This window comes from Terrapene carolina, unplaced genomic scaffold (assembly GCF_002925995.2).
Source record: "Terrapene carolina triunguis isolate 2854851 unplaced genomic scaffold, T_m_triunguis-2.0 Scaffold62, whole genome shotgun sequence".
Lineage (NCBI taxonomy): Eukaryota > Metazoa > Chordata > Testudines > Emydidae > Terrapene > Terrapene triunguis.
The window spans coordinates 5,037,972-5,052,017 of record NW_020664413.1 but is presented as its reverse complement, the minus strand read 5'-3'; the positions used below and the strand labels follow the sequence as shown (position 1 = coordinate 5,052,017).

The 14,046-nt window shown below is 46.1% G+C and overlaps 1 protein-coding gene across 1 annotated transcript in view; it reads left to right on the top strand.

The window, feature by feature from the left end:
* CNTNAP5 (contactin associated protein like 5) overlaps positions 1-14,046 on the top strand; it is a 408,220-nt gene that overhangs the window by 350,129 nt on the left and 44,045 nt on the right. The window contains exons 19-20 of the mRNA XM_029910538.1: positions 6,940-7,179; positions 9,692-9,916. Of these exons, the coding sequence (XP_029766398.1) occupies positions 6,940-7,179; positions 9,692-9,916 (465 nt within the window). The remainder of the gene's footprint in view (positions 1-6,939; positions 7,180-9,691; positions 9,917-14,046) is intronic.

Below are 14,046 nucleotides of genomic sequence, written 5' to 3'. Positions count from 1 at the left end.
GTGGCTGCCAGCAAAAGTTGTTCATTTAACGGTCACGTCCTTAGCAAAGTGTTTCCCCAAGCCCTATTGTTTGCAGGTTTGAACCTCATGCTAATATCCCTGGGTCAGAGCGAAGATTCAGATCATCTGCATAAGGTCAAAAATACCATATAACCCAGGGATGAACACTTTCCACAAAGCGATCACTCATATCTTAGAGTTACCATACGTCTGGATTTTCCCGGATATGTCCGGCTTTTTGGTCCTCAAATCCCCGTCCGGGAGGAAATTCCAAAAAGCCGGACATGTCCGGGAAAATAGGGAGGGCTCATGGGGCTTGGATCCAGGCTGGAGCCGCTGGGACCGGGGCTGGGGGTGCTCGGCCGCTGGCCGGCGCCGCTCGACTGGGGCCGGTGCCCCGGGGCCCGAGCCGAGCTGGAGTCGCCGGGGCCGGCTGGAGCTGCTCGGCTGGAACCTGGGCCGGCGCCCCAGGGCCCGAGCCGAGCCGGGGCCAGAGCTGTTTGGCCGGGTGGGCCGGACTGGGCTGCGCCTCCTCGCGCCCCACCGCTACCAACCCAGCCCCAGCCCCAGCTTCAGCTTATTTGCTGCCTGCCTATTTCAGGCTTCCCGCGAACATTTGATTCGCGGGAAGCAGGGGAGGAGGAGGAGCAGGGGTGCGGAGCGTTCAGGGGAGGGGGCGGAGTTGGGGCGGGGACTTTGGGGAAGGGGCGGAGTTGGGGTGGGGCCGTGGCAGGGAAGGGGTGGAGTTGGGGCGGGGCCAGGGCCCCGTGGAGTGTCCTCTTTTTGTTTTTTTTTAAATATGTGAACCCTATCCTATCTGACCCTTCAGTTCTTCATCCTCAAAGGAAACCTACCCAACACCTTCAGAAGATTAACCTGGAAGCTTAAATTCATAACTTTGATAGACACTAAAATTATGGACTTAATAAAGATACTGGATTTATGGCTTTGTAAGGGGGTGGGCAGGGGCTCCCTCATGTCTCTTCCAGACCCTGCTTCCCGTCCTTTATAATGTCTTTCTTCCCACCCCACCTTAGTGGACGCCCAAAGGGAGTGTTCTTTGAGTAAACACAAGAAAAAATCCTCTCCCCTCTCCCTTCCTTTATGAAAGAGGTGAATCTGTAGGAAAACAAAGAGAGGCAAGGGTGACCTAGATCTCAGGCAGCCTTCCTGGGTCAGCCCCTTGGGCTTAGTCTAAAATGAACCTCAGTGGTGGTGTGAGAAAAATTCGTTATTCTCCTCCGTCAGAGTGAGGGCATGTCCCTTCACATACCCCACCTTTCAAGCTGGAAAAGCTTATCTGGGGCAGTTCGTCTCCATCTCCAATCTCCCATGAAAAGAAATCAGCATTAGCATGGACCTTTCCCATCCAGTGTTGTACTCTGAAACTGTAGGGTGGTAGTGAAAGGTTTCACCTCATTGTGCATAGATTTGTGTCTTACATGGTGTGGATCCAGAATAGGGGAGTGTGATCCGTTAACAGGGAGAAGGGTTGGCCATAAGTCCCACATCCAGGAGAGCTTTTAATACAGCCTTTAAGTGCTATAGGTGGTCTTACCACATAGGGCTATAGAGGATGATGTCTTCTACGTAGGCTGCAGCATATTGCGGTGGGGGGTGACAATCGGGGTGGAGAAAGCTTTTTTTATCTTGCAAGGAAGGGGATAAAGGAATCTGCCAGTACCCTTTTGTTAGGTCGATAGTGCTCAGGTGTTTTGCCGTTCCCACCTGCTCTAGTAACTCGTCTACCCTTGGCATTAGGTCAGCGTTGAATTTCAAGATGGAATTGATCTGTTAAAATCAATGCAGAACTGAACCAAACTCTATGGTTTGGGAACCAGAACTATTGATTCCACAAGTACCCTCATCTTCAGCATTGCTCGCACTTCCTCTCAGGCTGTATCTCACATCTTCCGTGGCAGTGGTCTAGGGCTCTCCCTGACCAGCTGGCCTGGGGTAATCTCTAGATGACGTTGGACCAACTGTGTTCTTCCTGGGTGGGTGGAGAATACTGTTGTGAAGTCCTCAATCAATTGAAGGAGCTACTTTCTTTGCCCAGGGAAGAGCCCCTCACCCCGGGACTGTTGTGAGTTCTTGGACACTGGGTACTTGGGAACCTAATTCAGGTTCAGTCAGAAAGGTAGTTATCAGCAGGGCCTCCCACATTTTCCAAGGATTGAGAAGATTCACATGATAGATCTTAGTAAATCAGCCTGACATGCCTGTCACTGTGCCATTAATTTAGACTTGGCTGAGGGTAGTAGCAACAGGACATGGTCGCTTGGGTGGAAAGTCCATAGTTGTGCCCCTCTATTGTAATTTCTTTCCTGGGTGTGTTGGGCCTTTCTCAAATTCTCTCTGCCTGCTGACCCCTATGTTTATGAGTTGGTCCCTTAATTGTAAGACATATTGGAGTGTGTTTAAGTCCCCTACATCTTGTTCTTCCCCACCTTCTCATAGCAAGTCCAAGATTCCTCAAGGTTGATGACCGTAAAGATGCTTGCGGAACCTCCTTTATGGCAAACTGGAATGGTGACAGTAGCTGGTCCCACTGTCTGGGGTTGTCACTGAAAAAGCATTTCAACGTACCCTTCAGCATCTTATTAAATCACTCTACTACGCTGTCGGTCTGCAGGTGATACACCAACGTTTTCAGGAATGTGACCTTCAGAAGGGAGCATAATTCACTCATCAGCTGGGAGGTGAAGTTAGTGCCTTGATCTGTTAATATTTCATAGGGAAATCCCACGCATGAGAAGGTTTTCAAGAGTTCTGGAGCGATCACTGTAGCTTTGACAGAGAGCGCAGAGGAACAGCCTCCAGGTACCTGGTTGCATAGTTGACAATCACTAATGTGTACTGATGCCGCAAGGCAGTTTTTTCTAGGGGCCCAATTATGTTCACTCTGATTTTCTCAATGGGTGTTTCAATCAAGGGCAGAGGGACCAAGGGTGCCTTAGGGCTCCTGTTACTGCTGCCCCTTGACATTCTGGGCAGGAGGAACAGTATTCTCTCACCTCATGATGCACCCCCAGACAGTAGAATTGGGCAAATACCCAAGACAATGTCTTCTCTCTCCCCAGGTGTCCAGGACATGGGATATCATGTGCACGCTGGAACACTGCCCAGTGGTACTTGTGCAGCACCAGCTGCTGGGCCCTCGCCACCCCAGTTTGTTGATCCCTTTCAATTCAATACAAGCGCTCCATGGTTCAGTGTAGGGTTGTTTCTTTGCTGTTGCACAAAATTCCTGCTCTGTAGTAGGGCTTCCAGGCTCTGACTGCTTACCTCTTCTTTCCCTGTGGGTGTCAGAGGCCATGTTGCTCAGGACATTCCTCCTTCAGGATCCTTGGCTCCACCAAGGCTCACCAAGTTCAGGGAACTGGTTTTGCTGATGGGTCCAGATTCTCTTTCACTCTCCAGACTTGTGCATTAAAGACTCCCTAGAAAAAAAGCCAGCCTTGCCCTATGATTATGAGGTAGGCCACTTTTTTGGCTAGGGGTTATCATTACCACTGTGGTATGGGCTCCCACTGTCAGTGGTAGCCGCTGGCTTGGGTAGGTTTCGACATCACTATGCAGGTAGATTGTATTCTTAGGGGAGTTGTCACCTCCCACCCTGAAGGCCTGAACCACTGTCTGACTGCAACTGGAATCTAAGAGTCCTTGAACCCTCTTCCGTTGGACCATTACCAGTACCAACAACTCAGGGGTATGTTTGTCTTTTTCCCTGCCCAGGTTTCCCTGCTGTCCAGCCCTGGGCATATTCACATTCCATAAGAGGAACACTCCCTCTTTATGTGTCATGTCTGCCTACAAGAATAGCACGTTAAATGGCTGGTGCTGCTGGCATCTTTCCTAGGTGATGTTGGGCCTGGTCAGTGTAACCATGGCAGTGGGACCCTGGTCTGTGAGTCCTGATCCCATTGTTTGAGGTGCCTGGCAGTCCCATGGATGATGATGTATCTGTGCCTGACCACCTTGCCTTGCTGGGACTCAGAATTCTTCCACCAAGAGGTGGAAGGATCTTTTCAGGGTCCTTCAGAGAGATTGTTGCTGATTCTGTCTCACCCCGCCCCCCGCAGTGGTCCCCACCCTATGGAGGCCTTGGGTGGTTTCTGCCTCTAGTGATCTTTCAGCTTCTACAAAGTCCTCCATTAGCCATCCCACTTCTGATAATGTCCCCAGGCAGTGCCGTATTACCCAGTCCTTGCCTTTCACAGGTAATATCTTTATGAAGTGTTCTGTCTTGATGGCTTTGGTCACCTGGGTCTCTGATCGCTCCTCCAGATGGAGTCACTTCCAATAGTGTTTTCTGTACCCTTGCGCTACTATGCAGGGTCTCGCCCCCTTGGGGTAGTTCTTGGCTCTAAACCATTGACGGTGAGTCTCTTTGGAAATATCCAAGTACTCCAAAATGGCAGACTTGACTTGTTTATAGTCTTTTGCTCTCTCTAAGTCCCAATTATGATCGATTTCCTGGGCCGGACCTGTCAAGTATGGGGCCAGAATCAAAGCCTGTTGTTCTGGGGGCCAGTGGGCTGCTAGTGCCACCTGCTCAAATGCAGCTAGGAAGGCTTCAGGGTCATCATCTGGTGCCATCTTGGTTAGCTTTACTGATACTGGTGGGGGACCCTCTCAGCAGATGCATGACCTGTTGGAACTCTGTAGGGGCATAGGGCTGGTGCTATCTGCTGTATCCTTTCCTTTGGAAATTCCTGCTGCTGGGCCATCAGTTCCCTCAGCAGCTGTTGTTGCTGTGTGGTCTGAACTTGCTGCTGGGTGGCCCACTCCTGCAGCAATTGCTGTTGGGACTGCTCTTGCTGAGCAGGTTGCTGATGCTGCATCTCTACTAACCACTTATACCACTACGCCCCTTCCATCTTGCACGGAGCAGCTGGGCTCTATCCCCGCTTTTTTTGGAAACCCTTATGCCCACATTCTCCACCATTTTCGGGGGGCAGGGGCTCCCTCAAGTCCCCTCCAAGCCCAACTTCTGGTCCCTTTTAATGTCTTTCTCCCCTGCCGGTGGATGCCCAAGGGGGGGGTCCTTCAAGTAAACAAATCAAAGAAAAGTCCTCTCCCCTCTTCCTTTCCTTAGGAGAGAGGGGAGTTCGCAGCAAAACAAAGAGAGGCAAGGGTAACCTGGATCTCAAAATGTCTTCCTGGGTCAGCCCTTTGGGCTTAGCTTTAGAAATTTGGGTGTGGTTCTCTGGCCAACATATGTACTTGGAGCATAATCCCCAATAAGCAGGTATTTGGGTGTGGCCATTCACTCAAGTCACAGTAAACACAAATGACCAAATTCTTGTCCTTAGATGCATGTCTCTTTAAAATCAGGGGAAAGCCAATGCTTGTACATCGGAAGAGAGAATTTGCTCCAAAGAAGAGTCTGTAAATGTTTGTTCTCTTCAAGAAAATGCCTTTATCATCTGGAGCATAATGAAAGATAAAAAGCACATAAAGTCAATCTGTCTCTTAGGCACAGTCATGCTGTATAGAGCTAAATTATCCCCATCAAGATTCAGAGCCTATGGATTCCTGCTGTTAATATGCAGGAGAGCAAAGCATCAGCCAGTACTGTAGGGTGGAGTGATAGGGTTTCTCTGAGATTTCTCCTCCCCCACACCTCTCTCTCTTAATTTGTGGAAGAGCGACGTTAACTGAACGGTATACAGCCAAACACACCCTGATCTCCAAGCAGTCCATCGCAAAAGTGTCTTATGACATATTGTTCTCTGATCATGCTCAGCTGATCATGTGGCATTGGGACCAACATCTACATGGGAGTAAGTTTAGAGAGGTGCTTCTTAGTTCAGAGTTGTGTTGCCAAAAGTCCAAACTTTCACAGCAAGAATAATCAGTCTGAAAAGGATGCTTTGCTCTTGAAACAGAATTGCAGTCTGCGGCCTCAGTGAAGCTATGGGAAAGCCGCAGAAGTTTCAGGAGCAAAACAATGGAAACTGTTGAACAGAATAGTAAATGGAGTGGTATTGCTATGAACTATTTTTGCCGTCATTGTTAATTGATATTAATGTCTCAGCCCACTTCTCGGGGAACAGGTGTCCTCATTACAAATATGGGTCCTTGTGGTTAGAAGCAGACTATTAATTTAGACTATAGACCGTAGAGACTAAGCTGCCCTTTCACACCAGAGAGCTTGTTTTCACTAAGATATTTAATCATGTTTAAACTATTTTAACAACCAAGTTAAATGACATGATTCTGAGCACAACTGCCTGGTCACGCACACAAGGACCAGTCATTTTCAACATCATGGCTGCCAGTTGTGGGGAAACCCTGGCCTGAATAGCATTTACCTAGGACAGGTAAAAGACATGACTTGTTCTTGTCTGTGCTGACAAGTCAGTAGCCTGTCAGCGAACTCCACTGTTGTTAGGATTACAATTACCATCTGTTATGTGTATTACGGTAGCACCTGGAGGAGATAGATGCTGTGCAGATAGGTAACAAAGAAGAAAGTCTGTGCCCCAAGGCACAGTCTAAATGCAGCAAGTGGATAAAACAAGCAAACTGGGTGGGGGGTGGGTTAGGAGGACAAGGTAATATGATGGAGAGCTTAGCAGAACAGTGGAAGTCACCGTTCACTATTTCCTCATCCAAGAGGAAAAAAATCAAGTTTAAAGCAGGATGAAATTTCCCAGGAAAGACCAGGTCAGGGAGGGTGCAGCATGAAGGGATGTTTACAAGGAGCAGCAAGAATTGCCATTTCGTATTGAGTTCTAAACAGAGGACTTCAGTCTCCAGAGATATCAACCTGGCACTGTATTCCCTGAAAACATACTTAAAATTTTACTGTAAGATAATTACTGTGTATTATGACTGTCCTGAGGTGCTTGCATTTCTTTGTAGCTTTGCATTTCTTTGCAGACTTGTCACTGAAAGCAAAAACCCTTATGTTCCTCTCTCTTGTTTCAGGGGGAACGGCTTCCAGACAGAAAGGTTTCCTGGGATGCATCCGCTCTTTACATTTAAATGGGCAGAAACTGGACCTGGAAGAGAGGGCTAAAATGACCCCTGGAGTCAAGCCTGGCTGCCCGGGACACTGTAGCAGTTATGGTAATCTCTGTCACAACGGAGGCAAATGCGTGGAGAAATACAACGGTTATTTCTGTGACTGCACCAGCTCTCCCTACGAAGGGCCCTTCTGCAAGGAAGGTAGGCAGCACGACTGCTCCATGCACTCGCCTCGCAGCTCTTGGCAACCTCTGTCCCCCTAAATTGCAACTACGCCCAGCTCACCAGGGATTCTTCCCTTATCAGTTCCCACTTGAATACAACTCAGCTCACCAATGTTTGCCCAACTGGGAGGAGACAATTCCATGTGACAGCGTTGTCACATTGACCTCCTCCGATATTATAGGCGGGGCTGGTAGCATACCTACTATTAAGGTCGCCTGGCACTTCCCATTGTAAGACCCTGTTTTCAATTGCTTAGAACTGTACAAACTTTAACAGTTTAGGCTGATTTTTTCGACGATAGGTGCCTTCCTCAGGCTGAATATGTTTGGAAAATTTCAGCCAAAATAGTATAGTTATTTCCAAGAACGGAGCTAAGGAAAATACACTGTTTTTCCCATGTTAAATAATTCTTGAGACCTTTCCTTTGAACAGTTTTACTACCCCCATGTTTTGAAATTTGATAGGCAGGTGGCCTTTGTGCCTTTTTCTGTCCTTATGGAAATCCACCCAAATGTGACCAAGTTATAAGCCTTTGATAAATTGTGGTTTGCACATACTCAGTAGAAACTTCTTTGATTTGAGCAGTTAAATGTCTGAAGATTCTTTCCTCAGCACCTCACACTCCTAGTATTGTGATTTGTGACCAGACTCTGCATGTGTCATCCCCTCAGAGCCACTGAGCATGTTCCCATGCAAAAAATGTGTGATCTTGTAATTAAAGATCGTATTATAATGAATATGCACAAAGGGGCTAAATTAAGGCTACACAGGCAACCTTAATTTTAACATTTCCTAACTTTTGAGTGCTTGATGTTGTGTGAGGTCTCTGGAATCGATGTTATGGAAATAGGGTCATGTTGTCTATATTTAGTAAAAATATTGAATACTAGTTTATTGTTATATTTGTGACTTTTGTTAATAGTGATACAAATTAAACAGGAGAATTGGGAGCTGCCCCTTTAAGATTAGAGAGGTGGCATGGTGAGGGGGCTGGAATGCTCAGTGTGTCTTCAGGGGGCATAATGCTGCTGCTGCAAGAGGAGGCTGCTTTGGGGCTATGCTGCAAGAGGAGGTCTCCACCGGCAGTAGGCTCTTAAAAAAAAAAAAAAAAAAGGTCTGAATTCCCGGAACAAGGAAAGTTCTTCTGGAAAAGCTGAGTCTTGTAATCAGTGGTGCAACATTTGCAACCTTAGTAATGTCCTTTTAACATAGTGTTTTGTGTGTAATATGTATTCGCCATCCAGGCAACTCTCAGGAAAAACAGATCGGGGTGAGAAGATAATTTTCAGGGAGGTGAAGGCAAGAAGCCCTTAACCGATGTTGCCCATGCAGCAAAAAGAACGGATTAAATGTGCTTTGGGGAAAAAAACACATTTGTAATCCACCATAATCTTCCTCTACTTCTAAATCGCAGCCAGGTTGCATGTGAGCATATTTATTTTGGCTGCCTCTCCAATGCCATATGTTTAATCGCTGGGTTGGACCCTCTTCTGGTGTAAATTGGCTTAATTCTGTGGAATTCAGCGGAACTATGCCCACCTCTGTGAATTGCAGATCTGGCACTAAGGTTGCAATAGGCACACTGAATAAATACCAGTGTCCTGTTCAGAGGTGGGTACAGATACTGTGGACTATGGGAAAGTACCATTGGAATCAGCCTACGACTACCCAGTAAATAGTAGAAGATGTCACCCTCCAACTGCTGTTGTCATCTAAATATATTTTGTGGCTAGACCATTTTATGCATGTGATGCAAACACAAAGTCTGTCTCCTGGACCTGACCACATATAGCTAGACTTCTCAGTTTCTGAGGACATAGGCATATCTCTTAGCTACAATACCTTTGTAAATGTGGACTGTTAATAGTTGTTTCTTTTAAAGGAAGGAACAGATATGGGCTAATTTCTAGCCAGTCCTTCAAAGGTTGGTTAGGGTAGAACGAGGACAAAAGGACCTCGAACCCAGAGCAGACCTGAAGAACTCTGTTGCTACCACCACAATAGTTTAAGGTGGGGTCTGGCTCCAGCTTGCATCCTCAGTGGTTTTCCATGGGCAATCAGGCTGAAAGTACGAAGAGGGTCTCTCCAAGTGCCTGGAAACAAGCCAAGATGGAGGTCCTTACTGTAGAATATGTAAGGAACATTCTGCAGCATGCTCCTCTCTGAGAGATGCTTTTCTGTGGTAGTCTGCCTGCATCTGCCACGTCCATGGAGAATGACTCGAACACCTGTAGTTGGCTTCTACAGCTCCAGGCACATCTTGCCCCTACCCTACTCTGGGGCTCCTCACAGGAACAGAAACATGTGTGGCTGACTCAGACAGCCTGACTTGTGAAGTTCAAATCAGAGATTCACGCCTGCACCTTTCGAAAGATTTGGGGTGGGTGGGGAGTGCAGATCTGATGGTCTGGCTCAGGCCTATGTCCAATTGTAAGATTTGAAAATGCACCATCTGAAATAGATTCCTTGGTTTATGTATTATTTTCAGAGGTTTCTGCAGTGTTTGAAGCTGGCACCTCAGTTACCTATATTTTCCAAGAGCCTTATCCAGTGACAAAAAATGCAAGCACTTCATCCTCCGGCATTTATGCAGACGCCATTCTGTCCAAGGAAAACATTGCATTTAGCTTCCTGACAGCACGTGCTCCAAGCCTCCTGCTCTACATCGACACCTACTTTCATGACTATTTGGCTGTGATTCTCTCCAAAAATGGTAAGCATTTATGATATGCTACTGCAATGATGCCATCCTGACCGTATTAATAGTTACTGTGGGGACAAAACCGAATTCAGGGCTGTTCTCAACTGGATTCTGTGGCTGCAGCTTTATCCATTTCAATTCATGTAAATGGTCATCACTCTTGCTTATATCCATTTAGTTTGCATGCGATGCTTCACTCGCTTATTCAGTCCTTGAATAATCATGTTGCTGGAGCTTAAAAGTGCCTTGACTTTCATTCAGCATGGCTGTACAGTACCATTTCCTTACTATTTATCCCATGCTGAAATCCATTAGGCCTACTAGATACGATGAGAAAGTCCGTGAATGTACTTGACCCATGTATATACTGTTGTCTTATCTTTTACCTCCTCTGTTGGTATGTGTATTGCTCCTTCCCATGCCCTTTGAACCATTTCTGAGCATGGCCAGTTGAAGAGTTGTGATGAATAGCAAAATTTGAGGTTTTCTGGCTTCACTAACCAATCACATCAGGTGCAAATCTGTTTGATATTAGAAAATATTTGGGGGAGGTTTCCAATTAGGAGCACAAGTCACATCAATTTTCATTGGGACTGCTGCTCCTAAATCCTTTAAATGCTTTTGAAAGTCCCACTGTTGGTAAATATCACAAGCAGCCACATGGCAGGTTTTGGATTGTCTGTAAAGTATCAAGGACAGAAACTTGGGAACTGGTTACTAAGCATATTTGGGATTCAATGATTTTCCATCTAACTCCCCTACTTGCACATTGCTAGATGGCAAATGCCACGTGGACAAAATGTGGAGGGATATGGTGGTACTCTCCACGTGAAATAATTTTCTCCCTATACCTCCTCTGGCTTTTGCTCCTTTTTTTATCATTTTAATCTCATATCCTTTTATTTTTATTTTTTCAGTGACATTGAAATGGAAACTATTCCAATGGAAATAATGTTCAGATGCATTACGCTTTCCTATTGTAGCTGGTTTATGCTTGCTATAAAGCTACTGGACTATGAATAACCATGTCCTTTGCAATGATAAAAGTGATCGTGACTCCTTGTCTGTTACTGGTTCTTTCTCTAGGATATTTGCAAAGCACAGTAGTGTGTGGTGGAGCCAGGATTGGTCCCGGTTGGATAACTTATTTATTAAGGTCATACTTTTTGGTGAAGTGGGACTGGGCACTCTCACCTCAGACCACTCTTCACTGGTATTTCAGGAGCCTTTACAGTTGTTACGAAAATAATGTGTTAGTAGAACAGCCATCTACCGAGTAACACTTGAAAACCCAACTGCAGGCTAATTTTTCCAACACGTTCAAGCTACTGCTCGCTACTTGTAATGTTCCCCTTCCGTCTGGCCCACAGAGTGGCTGGGTGAATTCCTAACTAATAACTCTATGTCACTAAGGAGAATGATGAGCATAGGTGTTCCCAGGCTAAATGTGTTTTGCAGCAGCTAAAATGTCTGAAAGTCTAATGAATGTTTATATTCTATTGAAACTTTGCACAGCACACGCTGCAAAGTTAATAGGAATTGATAAAAATAATGAATAGTCTTATCTAACTCTTGCAGCACTTGCCATCCACATAGCTACAGAGGAGGTCAGAATCATTATCTCAATTTACCAATGGGGAAATGGAGGCACAGGGGCATTGAAGTGTCTTGTCCAAGGTCATCCACCAGGCCACTGGCAGAGCCAGCAATAGAATCCAGGTCTCCCGAGTCCCTCTTCACCGCTCTGTCCACTAGGCAATACTTCTTCCCCCACAATAAGATCATGCTAGTGATCATAACCTTAAAAGATCAGGTCCTCGGAGAGTAAGGCATAGATACATGATCTCCTGGGCACCATCATCACTCAGGAAGAGAGGAATTGCCATTCTGGGTCAGACCCATGGTCCATCTACTCCAGTATCCTGTCTCCAATAGTGGACAGCACCAAGGTTCCTGGAACCTCATAATGGACAATTATGAAATAACTTGACCACAGGAGAAGGTTCTTCTTAGCCTCTCTCAATTAGTGGTTGGCTGAAACATGAGAGCTTATAGGTAAAATTTTCAAAAGCATCTAAATGACTCAGGAGCTGAAGTCCCATTTACAAAGATGTCTTAAGCACATAGAATCCTAAGTCCCATTGACATCCTGCCCAGGATGGTCATGGTGAAATCTTCAGGGAGATGAGAGAGATTGCAAAAACAGAAAACCCAACAATAATGGGGGATTTCAGCTATCCCCATGTTGGCTGGAAACATGTCATCTCAGGACGAGGATGAGGAGATAAAATTTCTAGACACCATTAGTGATGGCTTCTTGGAAGCAGCTAATCCAGAAACCCACAAGGGGAGAGGCAATTCTTGATTTAGTCCTAAGTGGTGCCCAGGATCTGGTCCAAGAGGTGAACATAACTGTATCACTTAGTAATAGCAACCATAATATAATTAAATTTAACATACTGGTAGGGGGGAATACCAAAGAAACACACCACAGTAACATTTAACTTCAAAAAAGGGAACTATACATCAGTGAGCAGGCTGGTTAAATGGAAATTAAAAGGAACAATCACAAGAGTGAAAGGCCGGCAAGCTTCATGGAAACTTTTAAAAAACACCATCACGGAGGCTCAAACTATGCATATACCCCAAATTTGATATTTTATATATATATATATAGTTAATGCTGTTAAAGTTAAATGCTACTAAATATATATATATATAGGCTTAACAGTGAAATCCTTGCTGATCTTAAGCACAAAAAAGAAGCTTACAAGAAGTGGAAGTTTGGACAAATGACAAGGGAGGAGTATAAAAATATTGCTCAGGCATGCAGGAGTGAAATCAGGAAGGCCAAATCACACTTGGAGTTGCAACTAGCAAGAGATGTTGAGAGTAACAAGAAGGGTTTCTTCAGGTATGTTAGCAACAAGAAGAAAGTCAAGGAGTAAAGTAGGAAGCCATGGGGTAAGTGGATCAGTAACTGGTTAATCAATAGAAAACAAAGGGTAGGAATAAATAGACATTTTTCACAGTGGAGTGAGGTAAATAGTGGGGTCCCCCATGGATCTGTATTGGCACCCATGCTGTTCAACATATTAATACATGATTTGGAAAAAGGGATAAACAGTGAGGTGGAAAAGTTTGCAGATGATACATCATTACTCAAGATAGTTAGGTCCAAAGCTGACTGTGAAGAGTTACAAAGAGATCTCACAAAACTGGATGACTGGGCAACAAAATGGCAGATGAAATTCAATTTTGATAAATACAAAGCGATGCTCATTGGAAAACATGATTCCCCAATATACATATACAACTAAGGGGTCTAAATTAGCAGTTATCGCTCAGAGAAGAGATCTTTGAGTCATTGTGGATAGTTCTCAGAAAACATCTGCTTTACGTGCAGCGGCAGTCAAAAAAGTGAACCGAATGTTAAAAATCATTAGGAAAGGGGTAGATAAGAAGACAGAAAATATCATAGTGCCAAGATAGAAATCCATGGTATGCCCACACCTTGAATACTGATAAACAGTGGATTTCTGGTCACCCCATCTCAAAAAAGATATATTAGAATTGGAAAAAGTTCAGAGAGGGGTATGAAAGCTTCTGTATGAGGAGAGTTGAAAAAGACGGACTATGCAACTTAAAAAAGAGATGGGGGGGGGCGGAATATGAGAGAAGAATATCAACAGGGCCGGCTCCAGGTACGAGCAAACCAAGCAGCTGCTTGGGGCGGCACATTTTCAGGGGCGGCATTCCAGCCGGCCTTTTTTTTTTTTTTTTTTTTTTTTGCTTGGGGTGGCAAAAGCCTAGAGCCGGCCCTGGCAGCAGCAGTGCATTGTGCACGGGGGCTCCCTGGGGCCGTTGCGGTTCGCGCCATGGGGGAGCAGCGCCCGCACCTTGTGGCTGGGCCAGGCAGGCTCCAGGCGGGGGACACTCGGGCTGCAGGGCGGCTGCCCCCCAGCGCCGCAGCCGGGGCTGGGCGAAGTGGCCCGAGCCGCCCAGGGACTGCGGCAGGGCGGGGCCATAGAGGGGACCGGTACCGGGGGCACTGCCGTGCGGGGCCCGCATCCCGTTCTCTGGGGCTCCGCTCCCTCTGGGGCTGCCCTGCCCCGGCTCCTGAGCCCTCTGCTGGGCAGTTT